The sequence below is a fragment of the Dipodomys ordii genome, unplaced genomic scaffold (assembly GCF_000151885.1).
Source record: "Dipodomys ordii isolate 6190 unplaced genomic scaffold, Dord_2.0 Scaffold94, whole genome shotgun sequence".
Lineage (NCBI taxonomy): Eukaryota > Metazoa > Chordata > Mammalia > Rodentia > Heteromyidae > Dipodomys > Dipodomys ordii.
In genome coordinates, this window is record NW_012267310.1 from 2,146,078 (window position 1) to 2,171,146 (window position 25,069).

Sequence of the window (25,069 nt, forward strand, 5' to 3'; positions counted from 1 at the left end):
TTACATTCAAACTAGACATTCTTGAGAGTAGAGTGAGTGCTTTCAGACCTGTAATTTTAATTCAGAATAATTTTAACCAAATGTTTCCTTTTAAATGCTGTTATATTTATTAAACCTGCACAAAAGGAACTAAGCTTTTAAAGTTTTATTATAACAGGTCATGATCACTATTCACATAATCCAAATGAAGCAAAAATTTTATTCTGTGTATTAATAATTCTATGTTTCAATTCTATTCTATTTCAGTTCAGTTCTATGTTTCAATAGTTCATACTAGTTTACCTCTCAATAAAATTGTAATTAGTAGATTTTCCCATTAATCAGTGCCCAAACACCATGTACCAAATTTGTATGAACTGTGAAATAATTCTCTCTCTTAAAACTCTTTCATAGTATATTAAACTGTGATTCCTTTTTGTTGCCAATTTGTTAATATTTTGATAGTTTCTAAAACTACTTCTCAAAAATTTAAGTCTGGAGACTGCTTTGCGAAGCCAAAGTTATTATTTCCGTTTTTACTTCCAATTTCTGCTTTATTCATCTTCTTAGAAACAGTCCAAATCTTTCTCCCTGTTGAACCATCTGGGGGGCAGGAGGGTAGAAAAACAACAGATTTAAAGGAAATTCAAAGATAACACTGATCTCAATAATCTCTAACAAATCACAAATCTGATTTTCTCCAGGTTTACTTTGCATTTTTTTCCTGTTGAAACAACACTTCCTATCACCTCTTACAAATCCATAGAGTAAATTCATAGGAGCTGAGAGAGAACTATTAAAAATTCAGCATTCATACTTTAATATGATTCTAGCCTGTACTTTTTTTACTTGAAGTATGAAATATAAAAGCACCTTATAAAGTAGAAAGTAAATTTACATGTTAGTGATAGTATTATTAATGAACTAACACACTAACTTGGTTAGCTTTCAGACTGTTTATACCAAGTTCAAGAGGCGGAAAGTTGTTTGAGGCTATTTTCTTAGGATTCTTTTTAAAAAGAATCTGTGTGTGTGTGTGTGTGTGTGTGTGTGTGTGTGTTCTTTTTAAAAAGAATCTGTGTGTGTGTGTGTGTGTGTTGCCAAAACAAAGCCTTCATTAAACTTGTAACTTTGGTTTAAGAAAAACAAATTTAAAAACTAGTGAATATACTATTGCTTTTAACCCCTTATGGTCTGGGTTTGATTTGAAATCTTAGTTATCATGGCAACTCCTGAGGTAAAGTCCCAGTTCATTGGAGCATCAGGCTTTGTCCATGCTAAATACAGAAACTGCATTTGGCAATTTCTATGGGGAGCAATGTAACATAGTTCTTGCTACTTGTAGGCTGACTTTTTCATCACCATGACGACCAGATCTGCCCACACAACTAAGACCTGAAATCATTCCTAGTATGGTGAAAACTAAGTCCTTGGAAACCATGGCCTTCTGTAATTAAAGTTTGTAATTTTGTTAAAGAGGAGTTCCTCCTTCTACTTTCAAAGTGTTTATTGATTTTCCACAAAGATAAAACAAGCTTGCTGGTGCTATGCTGAAGATTTACAATAAGGAAAAGGAAATGTCATCCTTACATTCTCCTTGGTCAGGTTCCAATTTGATGTGTATTTATGAGCAGTCAATTATTGAGAAATAATATTTCACTTCATAACGTGGCAATGTTCCTAAATAATTATTATTAAGTACATGTAATAAACACTTGGTAGTAGTCCTAAAATGCTTTTAATTTTAGTTTGAAATTTTCTAAATACAATATTGACATCTTTTAGAGTATATCTGTACTTAAAGTTAGTATGCAAAAGATATTTTTAAAAATCTTGATCATAAGTACATCATGAACTTTACAAGAAGGGTTGACTGTCCAGTAATTTTATTTATTTATTTTTAGCCAGTCCTGGGGCTTGAACTCAGGGCCTGGGCACTGTCCCTGAGCTCTTTTTGCTCAAAGTTAGCACTCTACCACTTGAGCCACAGCACTACTTCCAGCTTTTTCTCTTTATGTGGTACTGAGGAATCGAACCCTGGGCTTCATGCATGCTAGGCAAGCACTTTACCACTGAGCCACATTTCCAGCCCAGGATTGATTGTTTCACTATAAATCCAGTTGTAGAATGTCTACATAGATGTGAACTATCTGTGGAAGACCAAGTAAACCAATGTAATCTTTTATAAAGTGTTTATACACACACACACACACACACACACATATATATATATACACATACACATATACACATATATACATATAAATATGTGATAGTAGCATGTATGTATCAAAGAACTCAGTTGAACTTTGGATCTATCTTTGATACTAGTATTTGTTTACCCATCGGATGATAGTGATACACACACACACACATACACTATTAGCATAGATAAGACCAAAGTTCTATTTACTCTACAACTGCAAGCATTATTTTGCTGCCCCTCCCCCGCAAAAAAAAAAAAACCAGTTGCAGTCAAAAGAGATGGTGAAAAAAAATTAAGTGGAACTTAGGAATCTCAAATTAACTTGACTTGCATATCCCTACAAAGTGATTTAAGACAGTATTTGATGATAGGGTTGATAATAAGATATAGTAAATATGAATTTTTAAAATCCTGATTTCAATGAAATGTGGAATTGTTCTTATTTTTAAAATATATTACACATAAGGTAGCACCACAAAATTAGCTCACAGATGGTACATAAACATTAGAGATTTTTGTTCTGTTTGCTAGCAGAACATTAGTGTACAATACTATATTTGGATACAAATTGTAATGTATGAGTTAAAGTACCTTCTGACATTTCAAACATTTGAATTTTACAACCAGGTCTCTCATACTAATGAAGTTCTTACATGACTCTATTGTCTAAATTTTAGAATTTTCTATTTTAAATTAATTACATTACATTGATGCATGTGAGAAATTTTAAATCTTAAGTAAAGATAGGAAACTTTTTGCAGTTGTTATAAATTCATTTGTATCTTCTTACAGGAACATTGAATCAACATCGCTGCAACTCTTTGATAAAATTTACTTGGTTTAAAAGAGCAGTGCCATAGAATGTTGTCAGGAGGGAAAAATGAAACACACACAATAGTGCATTTTGAAAAGATGTATTCCTCACACGTTCTTAAACTCAGTATCCCATTCCAAATATATGATGAATTTGATGGTACAAACCCATGTAATAACCAGTAATTTTCAAGACAAGTAAGGCTGGATACGAGTACTTATAATCCCCAGCTTTTAATTAAGATGGACATTTGTGCTAATTTGCTATATTTCTTAGAAATATGATTTAATAGTGATTTTTGCCAAATAATTTCTGAGCTTCCTGGACACAGATGTCCATATATTTCCAAATATTGGAAAAGCTTTCAGAAATTGTTGAGTGACTTTGCTTAATCTGTCTCATTCTCTTTTCCTTTTGGAGCATCAATAGCAAGAATATTTCCTTGTTTACTCGGGCTTAATGTCACATACTTGTAATCGCAGCACTCAGGAAGTAGAAGCAGGAAGATCAAAAGTTTGAGGCTAGCCTAGTCTATAAAAACTGTTCATAACAGTGTGAGCTACATACCAAGACTCTGTCTTAAATAAACAATTTTTTCTTCTCATCGTGTACCCAATACATTTAATACCTAATATAATAACTTGAATGCTGAAATAAACAAATTGCTTGCATAATGGAGATTTATGAGAATAGACTATGATGTAATTATTATACACAGGAAGATAAAGGAATGTGTTAAAATGTCATTAAGATGAAGGATTGAATTTATGATACAATTGAAGTGAAAACTGAACAAATTTAATAAGTGTACAATTTTAGATTCTTACAAATGTCTCTTGCATTTTCTTCTTGTCATTCCTGGTACTTGTTTTGCCGGGAAAGTATTTTTGATTGTCCTTAAATTCAGTTGGCAGTACCCCCAAAGCAGCTTCTTCTTGCCAGAGTCATTAATGAGCAAATGATCCCAAATGTCAGGCTGGTGTGCCAATGAGATTATTAATAAGGTACTAACATTTTGAAGTTATTGAAAGAGGAAAATCAATATCTCAAAGTTTTTGTAATATTGAACACTCAGAAAGAGTATGTAAAAGTCCATTCCAGGATTTTGCAATGAAAACAATGTTATGAGGGGAATGAATATGTCCAAAGTATACTATATGCATGTATGGGAATATTGCATGAAGTCCCCATTATATAATTAATATGTTCCCATAAAAATGTAGGAAAAAGTAAAACCTCCAAAAATAGAATAGCTAAAATATCCAGTGCTATAATGTGAGAGGCAATAATACATTTAGACTTTTAGTATAAGAATCACTCCTTTTCTTATTCTACTCTTATTTTTCTTATTCCCCCATCCCCACACACACAACCACCTGCAAAACTCTTGTTTAAAAGAGTTTAGTATCTCATTCACTATTACAGATAAATACCTCTTTTTCCACGTTTAGTTTCCCAAGATAATGTGATGCTGAAGATGATACTGAATGACATCCTTAAAAAGTAATTTACCAGATTTAAATGTGTATGTGTGTGTGTGTGTGTGTGTGTGTGTGTGTACACAAGTGTGCACTCATTCATATACATGCTGGCCCTGGGGCTTGAACTCAGAGCCTGCACACGATCCCTAAGCTTTTGTGCTTAAGACTAACACTCTACACTTGAGCCACAGTTCCACTTCCACCTTTTTGGTGATTCATTGAAGAGTCTCATGGACTTTGCTGCCTGGGCTTGCTTTGAACCGTGTTCCTCAGATCTCAGCTGTGACTAGCTAAGATTACAGGCCCCTAGTGCCCAGCAAAATGAACTAACACTTTCTTAATAAGGGAGCATTCCCATCTCCTGTGTATTATAGATACAGGATAGAATTGTGATTTGGCAGTTTAAAAGAGAATTAGAATTATCTGTGAATAGTATTTGTTTATCCTGTAGCTAGGTTCATAAAATATAATATCTAGATTTGCTAAATAACTGCATAAGTTCTTTAAGCACAGACTATTTTGTTATTTACTTTATCATGAAAATTCTGCTCCTTGTTCATAAAATAAAAATAAAGTGTTTCCAATTCCTAAACCCTATTGTATGAAATAAAAATAAGTAAGCAATTTTTATAAATATCTATCTTCAAACTCAACCTTTTATAAGACATAGGCCTTTAAAATTTGGACAAATAGTATTTAAGCCATAATTAATAAGTCTCTGTTTTGATGTCAACATTCTGAACCAAGGTATGAACCCACTCTTTCCAATACTAGCAATGAGAAAAGTGACTATTTGTTGGGTTAGATATTCTTGTTTTTCAAAAAGGAAAACACTTAGATATGAATACTTACACCTAGGAAAAAATAGAAGCTCCTGATAATCATGTTAAACTTTTTAAAAATAAGCACAAAACAACCTACTCTCTCAGTATCCTTTTTTATTTTGCTGCCAATGGCCTTGGGATATCTTCTGCTAGAGACCTCTGTTATCCACACCAAGTTTAAAACTAGTATTCTATGGCTTTGCTCTGAAATGTATCCTCAAGTTCAATACTAATGGAACTGAGTAAATGAAATGGAGTTGTCTCTTAAGATTCAAACAGATGTAGGAATGATTCTAAGTGCTCATCTGGCTTAAGCATTTCTTATTTCTATTTTAAAGTTTTGCCTTCTATTTCAGTCATTAAAATATTCACACTTAGTCATTCTCTTGCAAATATTGGTTTGTCCACTCTTAACCACTGTGTAATCTAATCCTCAAGCATTCAATTGAAGGATCATCAGCCATTTCCAGCAGGTATACTTCCAAAAGCCAAGTTACATTTCTATAACTTATTTTTTCCAGAATTTGTATTTCTTCTTATTACTTGGGTTATCCTTAGTGGGACAATTTTTCAACACATAAAACAGAAACAGAAAGAAAATTCCTTCTTAAAGTACCTTGTATGAATTCAATCTATAACCCAAAGACCTTAGGTGGGAAATAGATTTATATTGGAATAAGTCATTCTGTTCATGATTCAGTATGGTATTACATCTTGGTCCATCATTTGAATCTCTAGGAGCATTGTAACAGGGAAACACAATTAGTTCCTTCTTATCCTAAGTTAGGCTGCTAGCTTCACAATTGGAAGTTTCAGTGATGAATGGAATCTAAATAAATATGTATTAATATTCATTAAGAAACACTATTGATTTTCTTTGGGGTACCATAGATATGTTGCTTTGTTTTCAAATGTTATTGGTTAAGAACTTGGAAAAGTTAAGTTTCCTAGCCTAAATATTTTTATAGTCAAGAGAACAGTCATAGAAAGTAAGTCAGGTTGTACACAGTTTTGCTACCCTTTTTAAGGAGAACACTATTTCCAGTTGTTCTTTTCAAAAAGAGGGATAAAATTAGTCTGTTATTTTACACTTGCATTGGGAAGTGCATTTGTTTTTGTGTTTCAGAGATTTTTGATAGATAAACATACACCTACAACCCTTTGTGCCCTGGCCTTTGATCTCCTTGGCTTATCAGTCATGTGTGTTGTAGATTCATTATGTGTGTACCAGAATTATACAGTTGAGTTGGTTAGGTTGAATCTAGGAGTATCTGATACCTGTTATCTTCTGTCATGCTAATGCACTTTTGTAACTAGCCATTTAGAAATAGTGATTCTCTCCCACAGTCCTACACTGTAACAAGGGAACTAATTTGTTATGTTTTTGACCTCTTCAAAAAAAACTCAGAAATTCAATAGAAACCATGTCAACCTATCTAGAACCAATTTGATTACCAGGGCTCAACTTCAGTTTGGTATAGGTTAAATGGGAATTTGGGGAAAGACTAGAAATTAAGCCATTCATGTAACATGATTTCTGCAGGGAAACGAGGGATGTGTTTAAAACAACTTGCAAAATGTTAGAATCACACATACAAATTAAGCACAGTTTAAATTTAGAAGTGACTTTGAATCCAGGGTTAGAATACCTTTTATTCTGGTATCCGAAATTCCATGTTCATGTCAACGTGGTAGAAGTGAAAATAACTTTTCAGTATTATAGTCATCTAAAACTTAAGGTATTAAATCTTGTTTGATTTGACCTACATACAGGTTACTTACTTTTCATTCTCTTTACTGCATAGAGTATGATGGAGTAAATAATTAGTTCTGCTAATTTTGACTACAGTGCATCTCATTTTCTACATTTCAGTGTCATAAGCAACATATGTTCCTCCCATTTTCTAAGGGAGGTAGTAATGGACAACATGCTTTTTCTTATCCCTCTCCTGACTTGTTTCTTATTCTGGATAAAACCAAAAAAGGTAGGACAGGGTGTTGCTGACAAAATTCTGTCTCCTGCTGGGGTCTTGACTCAAGTAGTAGAATACCTATCTGGCAAGTACAAAGTCCTGAGTTCAAACCCCAGTACCGCCAACAGAAAGTTATGTCCTATAATACAGATAACAGGTTTGCTGACTTGTGCCTTGTGACAATATTTGGATTTCTAAAGATGCAAAATAAAATGAAGTAAGAGAGATGGTAATTTATATTATCCAGGTTGCTCTAAGTTTTTCCAGTCACTCAGCAACTTCATCCTCTTCCAGTTTCTTAACTCCTTGATATGCGACATGCTCAGGTGTAAACTCACCCTTTTATCTCATTTTCTCTATAATAGATTTTCCTTTCTCTTAACTTTGTGTTGTCTAGCATACAGTCTCATTAGAGCAATATTAATGCAATTAGATCTTATATAGAAACATAATTAATTTTTAAAGACTGATGGATGGAAAATTCTTTGAGCAAACTTTTTTGATTAAAGTTATAGATATGCATACACAAGTTTAGAGGTGGGAAAGGGTTTATCTGTTTGTTGTGTGTATTTGGAAGACCGGCATTTCAAATAACCAAACTAAAGCAAAACCTGTCCCATTTATGGCCAGGTAGACTTGCATGCCAACAGAAAGACATTGTGGTATTAAAACCATATGCAATTCTAGCCATATTTTTTTTCTATTTTTCTCTTCATGGGTATTGCATGATGGTATTTCTAATACAGATACTAATATGCTTTGGAATAATGGCACTCGCAGGTCTTTCATCATATTGTATCACTGCTTTATCATATTAGGCTAATACACTGCGAGAGTTGGTAGAACCTCTCCATGCCAAATCGGATCCACTTCTGTTGGCACTCAACCATTGGACTCACAGATTGATAAGCTAATGTTTAGAGAATTTAGATCGGAGAGAGTCGGCACGGCACAGACTCAACATCAACCTCTTGCAAGCAACTAAAATGGCCTCGTCCTTGCTGTTTATAACAGAAAACAGACTTGTAAAAAGCTTAGATCATCAAGTGTTTTGGATTGGAGGCCTCCCTAAAGGGATATTAAGAGGGGCAGGCCACTCTTAAGAAGAATTCGAGCTTTCTACAGTGGCACTAGCATAAGATCAAAGCCAATCAAGATGGAGCGCAGTAACAGAAAACCGCTGTTTCTATGGGAGAATGGAAGGGGAAAGGGTCTTGATGGGGAAAGGGCTCTGTGTGGTGACACTTCAGTTGTATTCTCCTGACACCAGGAAAAAGAGAGGGATCAGCTCCGATAACTAGAAAATGCTGGCTGTTTAATGGACTCTTCAGTGGCCTCTTTAAGGCAGAGCAAAGGAAGCCAATTTTGTATTAAGTGTATTTTGCATTTTTCAAACTTGACGTGCTGTATTGTACTAAATGAAGTGTAATCTTTGAAGGCAAGTTATACACAACCTGCTCTGAAACTTAATATGTTTATTCTATTACAAAGCATATTCCAGTGCAGGACTGCTGTCAGTGGCAGGACTAAAGGAAGTTCCTCATGCCAGGCTTTCTCAGCTTCCTCAGCTAAAATACTTTCTCCTAATTTCTTGGCACTTGTATACAAGTGTTGTTGCCTCTTAGGACAGGCATGAGCTATTCTTTTTCTGTAAAACTTTCCAAATCTATAGGCTGTAGTTTTCATTTTTGAGAAAGTATATTGTCTGGTGTCTTTCAAACTAGCTTCAGATATTATTTAATATGATGTAACTGGGTCCCCCGTGGCTCAGTATTTCTTATTTTTTTCTTCTGTGGTGGATGTACAATTTTCTTTAGTTGGATAAGATACACTGTAATAATTTCAATGCTAATTAATGGATATTTCATACTGTGAAATGAAGAAATAATTTAACATTGTATTTTGAAATGTTTTTTTCTCCCTGTTGCCGCAGTGTGTGGTATTGCATAATGTGAATACCTGTAAAATATAAATTACTTAAAAATAAAAATATGACCAATTGGTATCAGATCTTTTTAGATAGCTAAATATTTGCTAAGTATGCTTGATAGTAAATATCTTTCTAAAGAGAAGTAATCTATGCTTCTTTCTCTCTCACAAATGGAATTTGTGTTGTGAATAAAATCACATTGATCTGCCTTACTATTGCCTGTGTGCTCTACCCATTTTAATGTGTTTTAGTATATATAAAATTGGTGATTGTGGTATGCAAATATCCATCCCAAAAGCATTTTATTGGCATTTAATATTGCTGTAATTGTTTGGGGTCATTCTTCCTGTTAAGTCATAGTAAAGTTTTATGGTCTCAAGAATTCCACTTTTTTCTCTTTAAAGAATGTGGTGACTCTACATTAATTTTCAAATGTAGTCATCCCTTTGCTTACGTTTAACACTTGTCCCCATGATGAATTTCTGCCTACGAACTAAGTACCTTGCCCTCTATTTCAGTTACTTCAGTTTTCTAAATTCCGTATTTAAATTTTAGGCTCTATTATTTATATCTGTGATTGTCCTTCAAAGAAGCATCCCTTCTTTGGTCAGTAAATCAATACTAAGAACACCAATGTTTTGCCATCTGAATTATTCATCATAAAAATTATTGTACCCTGAAAAGTCAACCACTGTCATATATTTGTTTTTAAACCACACAATTTGGCAGACATTGTATACTCAGAGAAAGAAGTGTAGAATAAGCTTTAGTTCTCTTGTAACATTTTTATGGAAGTAAGCTTTACTGTTGTAAAGGAATTGTTACACACAAGATTTTGGTGAAATACATTGGTAACCTTACAAGTATGGGCTTTTCCTGTTTAAGAAAAAAACTTAATGTTGATAGAGCCACTTAACTGGTCCTTTTAAGTAAAGGGGTTTTTCTCACTAAAATCCATATATAGCAGAGAAATTATTGCCTGAGAGCAATACTGTGATATTGTTATTTTGCCTGAAATAAATAAATGACTTCTTGTTATGAAATCAATAGTTGACTAAAGAAGCGAGCTTTTTAAATTTTCACTTTTTTTTTCTGATATACCAAACTGCCCTTACCTCTCCTCAGCTTTACAATCCTCGGTACAGCTCATTCATTGACTTATTTTTAAAACATGAATCAAGAAAGCTAGTATTTAATGATAAAACAATTCAAATTAAGAGTCCTTTCATGCTCAAGTATGAGTATGGAACAACTTCCAAAGGTATTAAATCCATTAAATGCTCTTTGGAGCATTCTAGTAAGTCAGTATTCATAGAAAATGTCCCTGTGGCCTCAGTGTGAATGCTGATTTCCCTTTGTGGCAAAAATACTGTCCCATATGCTTGATATCATCAGCCAAGAAGAGTTCAAGTATTCTCAGGTTGTATAAAAACAGATGCCTCTCAGAATTAACTAGTGACTAACACTACTCTGTGCAGCCTTCTCTGCTCTTAGTGACCTAACCTTTCCCAACCTTCTGTGTTCATCACACAGCTATGTTGTGGAAAGAAGAACTGTTTCCATGAAGACATCATTACCCAATTTTAAGAGAGCACAGTTCCCTTCCAGAACATGCACCAGAAACTGTCAGCCAATTTTGGCTTAGGTCTTCAAGAACGAAATTGGCATACTTATTGGTTTGGCTTTCATCTTTTACTTTCCTTCAACATTGCCACTGTAAGGGTAGGGACATGGGGAGGACACCAGAGTAAAATTTGGATCACCAAACTTCTAGTCCCTCCTTAACTCTTCACCAAAAAAAGAGAAGAAAAACATGACCAATATTATACAACAGGCCTTCTTAATCATGACATAGTCACCTAATAGGGGACTATTTTGTGTGGAAAATAGAGAAACCCGTCCCTCTAGTTGAATTTGTTGAGTGCCTGAAGCTCTATCTCAGGTAGAGAAATGGAAAATGCAAAATGTGAGTGACACGAATTCCTCTCATAGGAAAGTCACACAGGGCTGTCTCTGAAGGAGAATACATAGGCATCTATTGAAGTATAGGAAGAACATCAAAATAATTTCTCCTTGGGTTTTGTACCTAATGGTTGTAGATTTCTCTTTTGTACATGTTTTATTTAACTGTTAATATAAATGAGTGCATGCATGGTCGTTGTCAACAACAGAAGTGTTTTAACTGATAAAAGTATATAATCAAAAAAAGTGGAAATGATTGAGCCTAAATGTAAACCATACATTAAGCAGAGACATTTTCATATTTGAGAAATGAATTGTCACTCGCTAATAAGCAGTTTTCCAGAGGTTCCAACAAAGTAGCAATTTTCATTAGATAATCTTTGCTTTGAGCTTTTCTTGATCACTTACTACCTGGGATCATATGTAAGCTCTAAGAATCAAACAATGAACTGTTGTGGTGTTCACTATGTTCTAGATTCACAATGTTTCGTGCTGGAGCAGAATGTGTAGGAGAGAATAAAGACGATCTTCTTTCATCCCTGCCAAGTACGACACAGCCAAAAATAACTCTCCTTTGGCACAGAATACAAGTTAATTACTTAATTTTAATCCTCAATCTATGTCTGTGAAATGTTATGTGGAAAAGAGGACTGTATATAAAGTCCTTGCTTTACTAAAACTGGAACAAAAATGTGTAATCTGACAGGACTAATTTACATGTCATAAGTAAATATAATTTGGGGAAATTTATTTCTGCATAGGCCCATCTTTCTAGAATAAATTAGAAATTAAAATGTCATTACAGCAGTGATACACTTCCTGATTAGAAATCACAGAAGGTTCCCATATATGTCCTTTGCCTTGAATGTGGTCTACACTTTGCCAATTTTCAGAAACAGTCATTCAAATTGAAAAAAGAAAACTGGTTTTTCAGCCAGTGTTGCAATGGCTGAACTGGCACATTGCAAGACAATCAGGCGGGACACAGGCCTCACCAAGTGCTTCCCTCATGCTCCAAAACAAGCCTCAGCTAAGAACAGAAAAGCAAGGGTGGAAGAGAGAATCCTGAAGAGAAATGAGAAGGAGATGAAGAAGAAGAGGGCAAAAAGAGAAGAAAATAAAGGTGCTTTCATATTTTTAGTTGCAACAATAGCCCTCATTGGCTTCATTGGTATTCATCTGAAAAAAATCAAAGAAACCCAATTGAAAATTATAAAAGAAAATAAAGGTCTGTTTTTGTCTTGAATGTTGAGTTCTGTGTTGTTTTGACTGTTGAGCACAGTGAATCAGATTTATAATGTGACTCTGCCCCTCACCCCGTTCCCCTGAAAATAAAAGGACTCTTTGTCCAGTCATAAAATGTTAAATAATTGGTGGCATTTTGTGGTAGCCTGGCATCTTAGTCCCTCATCCTTACTCATCCCTCTACTGTGTCTTGTGCAGTGTTGCATATGTGTATGATATGTAGGGGACTGAGAGAGGCTTTCTTATCTTTAATAGGAGCCACACTATCCCATTACTATACTTGGAAATGTTTCTATGTTCCGTCTTATTGTGAATTCTTGTACAAATGTGCTACCCAGAGATAAATCCATACTCAATTCTTCTTACAGCTGTTGAACTAGATACTTTGTAGAATTATGTTGTCTTTTAGTTGAGTGATTTTTCTCTCTGGTACCATCAAGAAGAGGGGAAAATTTCACCTTTTATTTTTAATAGGTATATATGTCACTTTTATGTTAAGTTCTTAAAACTCCATTAAAATCTTAGTTTAAAAAAAACAATCATTTGCCCCAGTATTCCACAATGTTAAGAGCTTAGAGAAATAGGAAACTGGATCAAAAAATTTAAAACCAAATATGTACTTCCTACCGTATTAGGCAGTATGGAGAAAGGTTTCCTTAAAATAAAAATTTGCTATGTAAAAATGTACCTCCTTTAAATCTTAAAACTATAATCTGAATCCCTTTTTGCCTTCACCTTTTTTCTAGAACTGGAGAAATAATAATATATTAGACCACCTGACACCTTAACAACTATAATTCTCATCTTTTAGGCCTCCCTTTTGTACCTACCCTCTCTGTGAAATTACATCTGTTTTAGATGCCTTGAGGGGAAGAAAAGAATGAATAACTACTCAATAATTGCCTGGAGTCCTTTCCTGGCCTATGATTTTATGAAGTGGAATTACTCTGTTCAAATGTGTCCTTGTTTTTACAACTCAGTTTAGGTACTCTAAACGATCATATGGTTTAGTGCTTTCCTTCTTCCAAAGCATTCTTAGTTAAAATTCTCTTAGCTCTAGCTTGCTTTTTAACTAACAAATCAATTACTCTTTTTTTTTACAATCATCTAGTCACCCATCCATCAAAATCTTCTAGATGTTGAAAACTTTCAAAAATGAGCCAATAGAGAATTTTTTAAATTATTATTTAAAGACATTTTGTATTTTAGGTCATAATTCCATTTTAGATATATGTTTGGAAAGTTAAAATCACTATAGAGGAATTTTGTAATTGAACGACTAAATGATTATACCTATGCTTAGGTGCCAACCTCAGTTAGCAGAACCAAAGTTAAATATGAATTTTGTAAAACTAATTTGTAATCCTAAAGGTGATCCCTTCAAATTAAAGCAAATTTGGGGTTTTATTTAGATACAATCTTTTTTAAAAAATTAGAGTGATTCATTTTAAATGAGGCTCAAGTTAATTTGTATCTACTGTTAAAAACATAGTTTAAGTAATTAACATAATAATTTCTTGGGCTAGACTATCATTAGTATTGTAGCTCCATCACATACAAAGAATGACCTTGAACAAGGTACTTCCTGCTATAAAATGAAGATCAAATAGAGATACTTAAGTGTTGCTATGAGGATTAAATGAGGTCATGAATGTTAAGCATTTGGCACACATAAACGTTAAATAATAGTAGTATTACCAGTTAAGGGATCTTCTCTTAAAACTCTGGTCATCTATTAATAGAAACATTATATAACCCTGTCTATCATCCCAAGCAGATTTGACATTCATATGATAAAGAAATTGGTATATTTATGATTAACATAGTATCATTATTCAGGCAGTTCAAAAATGAGAGTTTCATTTGTTCAACTAGATCTAAGATCTTTACCTGAACATTCTCTAGTGATTTTTTCTCAAAAAATTAATTAAAGCACTTTCTCCTTAGTTCTTACATGCTAGATTGTTTTCCTTACAGTTTCACATAAAATATTCCCATTTTAATTTAATTCAAATACATTATTATTGATGATCATTTATTAGTTCCAGTATTTACTATATGCCAAACTAATATTACTATGGCAGTCACATGAAATATGATAATCCATGAAACAACTAGAAGACTTTTATAACTAAATATATGCCAATGCCATTCTATCTTATGAAGTCTAGAAAAAAATGTGAAAATCAGTTGATTATTGGTAAACCAGGAAAGCTCTATTAACCAGCACTTTTGTGCTTATTGGTATACTGATAAACAATATTTATTAATGTCTTAAATGCTAAATTATGTTCAGAAATATTTACCTGCTGTGTACCTTTTGTACTCTAATTCTTTTAACTTAATTCAAGAAATAGTTTTTTGTTATAGAGACAATATTTGGTGAATTAAAGAATTCGATTTAATCATTCTAAAACAACTGACTGTCCATAGCTAATCTTACCTTATAATCTATCAGTATATTGGGATTTTTTTTAATTATAGTGCTTTCCCAATCATTCACTAGCCTGTTTTTATCAGATAGTTTTAATTCTTTAGCAGATTTTTCAGAGTTTCAAATAACTGTTTATTACACTGGATTCATATTCATTCATTTCTTTCTCCCTTCCCTTTCTCTTTCTCTCTCTTCTCTCTCTTGCCTCCTTCTCTCCCCATTACAGGTGACAGTAGGGAAGAAAAGTTAGGAGACTCATTACAAGATTTATACAGGGCACTGGAGCAGGCCAGTCTATCACCATTAGGAGAACATCGTATTTCAACCAAGATGGAATACAAGCTATCCTTTATAAAAAGATGTAACGATCCTGTAATGAATGAAAAACTACACAGGCTAAGAATTCTCAAAAGCACTTTAAAGGTAAGCTATGAAGTGGATGGAGGAATTCCTAGAAGACATTTCATTCTTGAACTGAAAATGGACTGGTTACAAGAATACAAAATAGAAGTTGGGAGGAAAAAGAAGTAGATAGGAAGAACTGGAAGCTGAGCTGTTCCTATGTCCTAAAAAGTGTATTTTTAAGGAAGAGATCACATTAGTTTTTCTTTTAAGGCTCAGAACACTGACTAAATGATCCATGATTTAATTCTAGGAGAAAACTGGTTGTGATTAATTTTTTTCCAAAAATTCAGGGCTTGTGTTACACCTAGGTCTTTTGATTTCCTGTAATATACCATGTAACTGTAGTTATTACAGTTCTTAAAAGAACACAGCATGCATGCAGAATGCAATAGTGGATACTAAAAAGGGGTTGAGGTATTTCATGTATACTTCCTGTGTAAACTAAACAGCATCTTTAGAATTAAGCCCCAGCAGTTCACATTCCATACAGGAATTGTATAATTGTTCTGTTTATACTATCATTTCTCAAATCATGTGTTTCTCTTCTATTATACATTTCTATTAGCGCTTAGATTGTTTCCAGTCTTCTTATTCTACCCTCAGATTGAGAAGCAGGTGATAAGGACAGAATAACAGAGGCAGAAACTTGAAGAAGGAGTTGGATGATTGAGCCCTCTCACTATGTGTGCTTCAGGAGAGGGAAGATATAGCGGCGACAGCCTACCACACAAACCATTTGAGCAGACTCTGCATCCTTGGGGGGAAAAACAGAAAAGAATTATTGTATAGCATATTGAGTAGAGTAATTTATTTTAAAAACACAAAAAGGTCAAAAGCATCCTGAGGAAATAGTTCAGATCCATAGAACGTTGCTCAAACTTTTAAATTTTGAAATGTAGATGAATACTAAGGAGATAAATAAAATATAAAATAAACGACTTGTAAAAAGTTCACCTAGCCCAGGCGCTGGTGACTTATGCCTGTAATCTTAGGTACCCAGGAGGCTGAGATCTGAGGATTACAGTTCAAAGCCAACCTGGGCAGGAAAGTGCATGAGACTCTTCTCTCCAATAAAATGCTCAGAAAAAGCCAGAAGTGACAGCTGTGGCTTAAGTGGTAAGAGTGCTAGCCTTGAGCCAAAGAAGCTTAGGGACAGTGGGACAGTGCCCAGACCCCTGAGTTCAAGTCCCATGGCAGCCCAAAGGGAAAAAAATCCATATGCTAATAAGTCACGTTTTCAGAGTGAATTAGCTTTTCAATTAGTATTCATACAAATACTATTGCAAATCCATGGGACAATTGAATGGACTTTAGGTAACTAAGGCCACAGATACAGAGAGAGCTATAAGAATAATTCCACCCCTACTCCAAACATATCCTTACCTTCCCACATTATAATTTCCACTCCTGCCCCATTCAATTCCAAACTGTCTGGCTGAGAAGGCAGGCAGGCAAGCAGGCATCAGGAAAAGGGCAGATCAACTATCTTAAAGACCTGTTCCTTTCTGTCAGCTCCTTGCCTCTGTCATTTTGCTGTGTAGACTTCCTAAAAGCATTTTCTTCCAGTGACAAAGAATATGTGTTATAGCCAGTGTTCATTTCAGTGAATGGACAGGTGTGTGATACTTGATTGACTCTCTGACACAAAGAAAGATAATGAGCAAATCACTATAAGGAAATGCTCCTCACTTGTTTAAAAAAAAAAAAGGAACTACAGAACCCTGTCCTCTGGGCCTGGAAAAATAACAGGCTCTGGAATCTTCCTATTACACATAGACAACTGTCCCAGCAACTTTGGGTATGTCTAGTTCCTGGAATTGGAACAGGCACCCTTCCCAAGTATGCATCTAAGATCCTAACACAGGCAGTACTCAGCATCCTCAGTTCCAGCTCCGTTCCAAATCCTGTCTCCTCACATACCAGATTGGCTTGCAGGCACCTTGCTTTCTTCTTTCCCTCCCAACTTAGGCTGACACAGAGGCTTGCCTTCTTTCTTCTTGCGAACATTTCCTGAACTTCATAAACTCTTCCTAGGGTCCATAATCCTACCTGGAAGTTTCTCTTCTTCCATAGTCAGTAGTTATCCCTTGAAGAATTACACCCAGATGAAGCTTAGTCTCTAGCTGAAACCATGCCTTCAACAAAGAAGGGAGAGCCACTATCTATTAGAGGCCCCCAGTACTACAGGAGGAGGGTCCTAACATTTACACAGCAGGAATGGCATATTTGTGGCCACAGGAGGGTCATGCTCACTTTTATTCAAGCATACATTTACCAGATAGAAAGGGGACAGGGACTCATGAGGCAGGGTGTGACACACCCCTCAAAGGCAGGAATAGAGTGCTATGGGGACATCAGTGAGGGAGAAAACCTTTCCCAGTGTTTTAAGGAAGCTTTAAAGAAATGACAGGCTTTTGAACTGTAGCTTAAAGCACTGGAAATGTTTCCATAGACTGAGAAATGGGTAACAGGACGGGCATAGAGAAAAAGTAAATCACACAGTGTGAGCAAAAAACAAAAAAAGGCATATCTCAGGAAGAAACCGGTGCACTGGGATTTGGGGCTAAATAGCCATTCCTGTGGACTTCTGATTTTCTGTTTACATATTAACCTATTTGAAACTTGAATACAATTGTGTCCTTATATTAACTGTTGAATTCTTTTGCTTTCAGGCCAGAGAAGGTGAAGTAGCCATTATTGATAAAGTCCTAGATAATCCAGACTTGACATCTAAAGAATTCCAGCAGTGGAAGCAAATGTACCTCGACCTTTTCTTGGATATCTGTCAAAACACCACTTCAAATGACCCATTAAGTATTTCTTCTGAAGTAGAAGTAATCAATTCCTCTCTGACACACACTCATTCATACATTGAGACGCATGTGTAAGTGCATTCTGCCTTCAGGCCATCTAGTACCTGCTGGTACTCTGAATAGGTATATGAGATAGTTTTTATAACAATATGTGGAACACTTGACAAACTATAACATTACCAAACTATATAAAACAAACCATATATGGTCATAATACCACTGTCTTTAATGAGCATTTGTATATTTTATATGCAATCAGTGCTCAGCTTATGTTTACCATGTGCAAAATCAACTATCTTTAATGACTTAAATTAACTTTTGCAAACAATTCTGAATACAGGTGGTCTTCAAGTAGTAAAACCACAAAAGGCAGTTTTCTATCTAAGGTCATCTTTTCTCCCATTAAGTTAATTTTATATAAACAAGACTTCAAAAGTAAATTGCATTTTTTCAGGTGCAGACATCCTTGTGGGTGGGAAAGAATTTAAACCTTTTTTATATTTATTAAAATGTTCTAAGAATTTTCTTAAACATTGCACAAAGATTAATGCTGTAGTTTTATTTTTGTGAAATGTAGGTGTGCATAAAAGAGTTAAGCAAAATAGAAGAGCATCGACATAAGAAAAGTTCAGGTATCTAATATTCGTCTTAATAGTTTATTAACCTGTGAAAGCTGGTTAATAGAAATATTATTCCAAATCTGTGAGAACACTTAATGGTGTATCAGGGCAAAGCTTTGTAAGATGTTTTTGTAACTAAGACCAAAATTGAAGATAGAGCTGCTTTATTTTCTTGGTTTAAATCTTCCTTTATTTTTGTAGTGATGAAATGCTGATTGTGTACAGAAGAATTTAAGAATGGATATTTTAAAACAGACTTAACTCACCCAGAAAGGCAGCTAACAGCTATATAATATATATGTATATATATTATATAAAGAGTTTCAGCCCAAATTCACATTTTTTGAACTCTTAACACTTAAAAGACAAGGTATAAACTGAAATGAATCAGCTTGCCAGGTAGTTTCTGATTTTCCCCTAGTCCATTAATAAAACTTACTGAATTATACTTCAAGCAGAGCAGCAGAGTACACTTAGTTATGGCAGATATATGCTATAATGTAGAAAACAATGTGGAATTTTTTTAATGTACTCTCTGCCAAGAAGGAAGGTGGTGACGGTCACTCAGAGAGATGTCACATTGAATTACGTGAACTAAACAATTTAGAGGATTTTGTTCCCCTAGCATTATGAATTGTTGTATAGAGTGGATAAAGTCTATGAGAAAGTCCTCTTCATATATTTCCATTTATAAGCGTCTCATTTTTTGAAAGTGATCACAGCATGAAAATGACTGAGCTGCTTTTTAGTGTCTGGCTGCATAACGTACAAGTCACAATTTGCTGTTTTTTCCAGAGGAGGAAGGAACCTCCTTTACTATTCTATATCCTAAAATCTACTTCTAATCAGCTTTATACTGTTGCCTGTACAGCTCAGTGAATGTACTTACATCTTTAAGAGTTCAGATATATACCAGTGTCTATTTTTGCTGTAGAGGACAAAGTGAAACTCCACAGCGAGGATGTTTTTTCTTTGCTTTTGAAACCACCATTGAATCATTATCGTTTTGCAGACTTTGCACAACTGTACAGGAGTGTGGCCTTTCTACAGCACATTTTCAGTAATCCTCTATTTAGTCAAAATGGATGAGAAATCATGTATTAATGTTTGTATGGAATTTTGGGTCCAGTGTAATATTTTTATCATTTAAAAAATCCTATTTGTAAAAAAATGAAAACATTTATTTACTGCATGGATATTGATGCACATTAAATTTGTGAGATTTTGTATATGTAAACAAACAAAAAAAATCCTCTTGTCCTAAAAAAAATGAAGTGTGCTTGTTACAGGTGTTTAGATTTATTGATGTTTACTAGACCAAACGTGTATGTTCATTTAAACATATTTGTAATCAGATGGATGTGTCATGTATAACATTGACCAGGTTGTGGCTTGTAAACTGCAAGCAGTTGATGGAAGGATTAGCTCTGTTGCTACTATAAGCAGCTTCTACTTTTGTAAAGTCAGCTATTGTTTTCAATGGTTTAAAAAAAAACATTAAACTAATGAATTTTACAAGACTCGTGGCTAGCCTAGCATGAAAGAGACCTGTTAACATATATATCTGTACATTTGATTGCATTTGTTTCCAATCTAGGAGAGAGGCACCACTGTAAACTGAAGTCAAATAAATTCAGCTCTTAATGAATCCTTATATAGAACCTATTTTATTCATGCAAAAGTGCTTGCCACATTTCTTTGTGACCTAATCGCACAGACACCATCACTGTCACCACCCCAGTACAGGTTCTAACTTGCCACCACATTGATGGAACATGCCAAAAGTAACAACAAACTTCAAGAATCTCCTGAGACCTTGAAAAAAACTCAAACTAGTTTCCAGCTTATTTTTGAATGCCTCACCTTTCCTTTCTCTGTGATTCTTTGGGAATTGGGGGAGCCAACGATACTGATTTTTTTTCTACACATCTAACCTATTGTGCTTAAGGGGTGCCGAAATTTGACTTTAAACCAAAGAGATGCCTTAAAGCAACCAAAAAAGCAAATGAGGGTGCAGAAAAGGAACTGAACATTTTAACCAATGATAGTTTTTAAGTGCTTTTTTAGATATTATTTCTTCCCAGTTCTATATTTATATGGATCAGAACAGAACTAAAACCATGATCATAAAATCAGACTTTTGTATCATAAAATCAGACCTCTTATGACTTCACACTATTTAGCCAAGGCACATTCTGTACACGATTTATCAGAATTTCTAGGATTATTTATTATAGCCCTCTTAGCCAACAAGGTTTATATATAACTTCTTACATATTTTTTGTTTGGGTTGGGGGGGGTGGTGCAGGGAGAAGAGGGGAAAGGAAAGTAAGAAGTAGTAGCTGTAAGGGGGGGAGAGCTCAGGGACAATGCTTTGGCAATGAATTGAAGCCCCAGACCAAGAAAGAAAGGGAATAAAGAAAGAGAAGGAAGGAAGGAAGGAAGGAAGGAAGGAAGGAAGGAAGGAAGGAAGGAAGGAAGGGAGGGAGGGAGGGAGGGAGGGAGAGAAACAAGGTGGGAGAGAAGGAAGAAGAAAAGGAAGGAAGGAAGGAAGGAAGGAAGGAAGGAAGGAAGGAAGGGAAGAAAAAGAAAAGGGAGAGCAAGAAGGAGAGAAACGGCAGGAGGGAAGAAAGGACAGACATAAGGTCACATTTTACTTTCAAAAGTTCATCTCTAGCTTTTCTAAAAAGTCTCATGCAGAAGCTGACTGGAGCTCATTCATATATCCTTCTGTTTGATCTCCTGTCTCCCACTCTGCTCAAGAGTTTTCTCTTTGCTCAACTCCCTGTTTGTTTCTGTACCCCTCAAAATCATTTTGTGCTACCAGAGTCCCACTCTTGGAAAGCCTATTCTTCTCAGAAAAAGCCAACACTAGCAGGACTGGTGCCTTGGTCATCGGGGAACTAGTCTCACCCATTCAACCCAGGACTAAATCTAGCACCTCTCCAAGGTCTTCTTCCCTCTCTTCGTTCCAGCCCTCCGCCAGTTGCAGCACAGCACACTGCAGGCCGCTCCAAGCCCAAGGTAGTGCACAATTGATGTCCTCCCAGTGGTCCAGGTCCAGGTCATAGCCCACCACATTACGGGTAGGCACTTGGCGCGACCCCCTCCACTTGAGACCACCCAGCAGCAGTGCTGTTTCCTCCACCACAGCCAGCCCATAGCAGAAACGATCATAGGGTAGAGGCCGTAAGCGAGTCCACTGGTCTGTGCCAGGGTCATAGCGCTCAATCTCAGAGAAGGGCTCAAATCGTCCTAGAAAGGCAAACACTGCGCCTCGCAGCACAGCCAGGTGGTGCCCAAAGCGGGCTGTGCTCATGGGTGCTCTCTTGCTCCAGGCCTTCTCCCCAGGGCCCAAGACATACAAGTCCCGGAGGCTACTGGCTCCACTGTCACCTCTCCCTGCTTTGCCCCCAGATATGTAAATGACACCTTGGGCCCCGACGGCCCCTGCATGGCCGTGAAGTGCCCTTGGCAGCGCTGCAGTTGCCGTCCAGCGGTCCCTTCGCAGATCATACATCTCCACCGAGGCCAGCGCTTCGCCATTAGTGCCCAGGCCCCCGATTGCCAGGAGACTCTCACCTACAACACCGCACCAGAAGTAGGCCCTGGCTTCTCCCATGGCAGGCAGCACTGTCCACGTGTGGAAGCGTGGGTCATAACGGTGCACTTGGGCTGTGATTGCCCGGGGGCCCTCCTCCAGGGGAGTAGCAGCGCTGCCGGAAGTGCTCTCCCCTCCCAGGACAAACAGGAAGTTCCCTGCTGTGCACACGCAGTGCCCTAGCAGCGGGGCAGGGAGCCGAGTGAGGCTGCGCCAGCGGTGATTGTACACGTCGAAGGACACCACATCCTGGGTGAGCTCCCACTCCTTCTCTTCCTCCTCCATCTCTTCTTCCTCTTCCTCTTCCTCCTCAGCTTCAGCGGCCGCTCGCCGGTCTCTGACGGCTGGCCTAGCAACCACCACCTCCTCTGTAATCACCTCCTGAGCCCTGCGCCCTCCGACCAACAAGATGCGGGTCTGAGCATTCCGGATGCTGGTCTGCTCGCCCTGCACGAGCGGCTGGCGGGAAGGCGCCGTGTGGTAGTTGAGGGCCTGGATGATGAGGCCCTTGACCCGGGCTGGTAGCTTGAGGCCAGAGCCCGAGTACACGCGCCGCAGCACGTCCGCAGGCACCAGGCCAAAGCGGATCCGTTCCAGAAGCTCGGCGCTGTACGCCAAACGCTCAGCTGCGGGCTCCTGCCGCAGCCAAGCCAGGGCTAGGCCTAGCAGCCAGACCTCAGACACCCGTGCCACATTGGGGGCCCCCAATACGGCTTTCAGGGAGGCAGCATTGAGTTCCAGCAGTCCCGAGGCCCCCACGCCCATCCCCAGCAGCTCACGCAAGTGGCGCACAACACAGCTCTCGGCTGCACCCAGCGTGTGCGCCAGGCCGAAGCGCGCCGCCACGTTGGCCGTGAAGCAGCAATTCTCCGGGGCCAATTGGCGCTCCAGGTAGCGGCCACACAGCCCCAAGGCTTCGGTGACTTGGAGGTAGCTGGCCGCCTCCAGGGTGTCCTCCACAGTATCCATGGACAGCGGCAGCCAGGCAGTGTAAATGAAGTCCAGTAGGCGCTGCAGGCCGGCCGCGGATGGCACGCGCAGGTGGATCACGCGTGCTTGGGATTCCCGGGTGTGGCTCTTGAACAGGGCTTTGAAATAGTCACTGGAGCAGGCCAGGAGCGAGCGGTGCGCCGGGAACTCACTGCCCTCGGCCTCCAGGGTCACATCGCACAAGAAGCCCTCGGCTCTTAGGGCCTGATAGCCAGTGAGCAGCGCGCTGCCATGAGCTTTGCAATAAGACAGGAAGTAACTCATGATGCCCAGGGCGGGAAGCGGCCAGGAGGGGAGTGGAGCCAGCCGGGTGCCGCTGGAGGCATCTCAGGGCACAGAACCCCCAAAGCCCCTGCGCGAGCCACAGAGACCCTAGCAAAAGCCCATTTTTGCCGGCTCAGTTTAAAATCCAGGGCTCCTTCATCCAGATCCGCGGCTCGGCCCTCTCCCCCCTCCAATAAAATCCCCTCTGGGGACAATCTGCAGAAGCCCCCGCTAGCGATGGGCGCCAAATTCGGAGTGTTCCGGGGATGGCTGGGCTTGATGTCAGCGGCTGTGGAGGGTGCCAGCGCGTTGTCCCCAGTCCCCTTCCCCTCACAATTTGGGGCGCTCACACCTGCGCGCCAAGGGCGGCGCTGGCCGCGTACCATCACCTGGGAAAGGCCAAGCTGCCGGTGGACGGCGGGGCGTGCTGGATCTCCGACGGCCCAGATGCACCGATGCAGCCCGGACTGCAGGCGGTCCGGCAGGGCGGCAGGGGGCGGGGAGTTGAGAGCTCTCACCTCCTGAGGGTGGACGAGGGGGACGGGGTTTTGCGGGTCCCGCGAGGGCTGGGACAACTGGTTAAGGAGCAGGCAGGTTGAGCTTGTTCCGCGCGGAGGATCAAATCAAAGCCTGGGGGATTAGAGCGGGGAGGGGGAGGGGGCGCACAGGTCAGGCCGTGGGGTGGGAGGCGTGATTGGGCGCCGCACATAACATGCCCGTAGCTCACAGCGACAGGAATAGCGCGAGCCACCACGGCCTCCCAGGCGCGCCCCGCCCCGCCCCGCGCCGTGCCTGACTGCTGGCTGGGGAGGAAGTGACCCATGGCCAGGAGTTTGACTCCGGTGACCTGACTGGCCTCAAGTCCCCAAGGGGGTCCCTGGAACTCGGTCGGGGGAGGGAATAAGGAAGCACACTCTCCTAAAAGGCGTCAAATCCCTAGGGGGATCGGGTTCTGGTAAGGTCCAGAGATGGGTGTCTGGTTGGCTACTTCTTGGTATTCCTATACCTGGAAGAAAATAAACAAATAAAGCCTCGAGCTCAACTTTCTGCTTTGAGGTGGCCCTAATTAGTCTGGAAGCAGCAGGGATTAAGAGGCCAATTTGCACACTGACACCCAGGCAGTCACTATGCGGATGAGACTTTAGCAAAATCCACCCACCAGGAAATCCAAGGCTGCCTGCTGGGCCTCTGGGTAATATACCCTTCACCTGGACCTGGACTCACAGGTGCGAGATTCTGGGCCCTCTCTGCATCCTTCTCAAGGCAAATCGTTTAAATCGTTTCTCCCAGGATGCTTTGTTTCACATGCCACTTTCAGGAATTCACACACACACACACACACACACACACACAGGGCTCTGACCTCAGCCGAGTTCTCCCTTCCTATTCCCTATTCCTGTTCTCATCCCTTTGCAACAAGGATAAGGAAATGGTATATAACTTGTTTTCTGACATTGAATGACCACTTCCATTTGATAATAATTCACTCTAGTTTCCTCCCTCTGATTTTCCATGCTCTGATCTAATT

General features: G+C 38.4%; 2 protein-coding genes across 5 annotated transcripts in view; one reads left to right on the top strand and one right to left on the bottom strand.

The window, feature by feature from the left end:
* Positions 1-20,334, top strand: part of Cnksr2 (connector enhancer of kinase suppressor of Ras 2) — a 218,586-nt gene extending 198,252 nt beyond the window's left edge. For 3 of the 4 annotated variants that reach the window (XM_013026488.1, XM_013026490.1, XM_013026489.1), the window contains 2 exons: positions 15,075-15,271; positions 17,926-20,334. In XM_013026488.1, the coding sequence (XP_012881942.1) occupies positions 15,075-15,271; positions 17,926-18,141 (413 nt within the window). In that variant the 3' untranslated portion in view covers positions 18,142-20,334. Of the gene's footprint in view, positions 1-8,095; positions 8,439-15,074; positions 15,272-17,925 lie in introns of those variants that run through there. The other variant, XM_013026491.1, reaches the window with a different exon arrangement.
* A 1,269-nt stretch (positions 20,335-21,603) lies between these two features.
* Positions 21,604-23,541, bottom strand: Klhl34 (kelch-like family member 34). Its single transcript, XM_013026500.1, has one exon. It carries the CDS (start codon positions 23,539-23,541, stop codon positions 21,604-21,606), a length of 1,938 nt encoding a protein of 645 aa, XP_012881954.1.
* Between the last annotated feature and the right edge of the window lie 1,528 nt (positions 23,542-25,069).

Bases quoted from the DNA above. Each gene is read 5' to 3' on its own strand.
- Klhl34 (XM_013026500.1), bottom strand. From the start codon at position 23,541: ATGAGTTACTTCCTGTCTTATTGCAAAGCTCATGGCAGCGCGCTGCTC.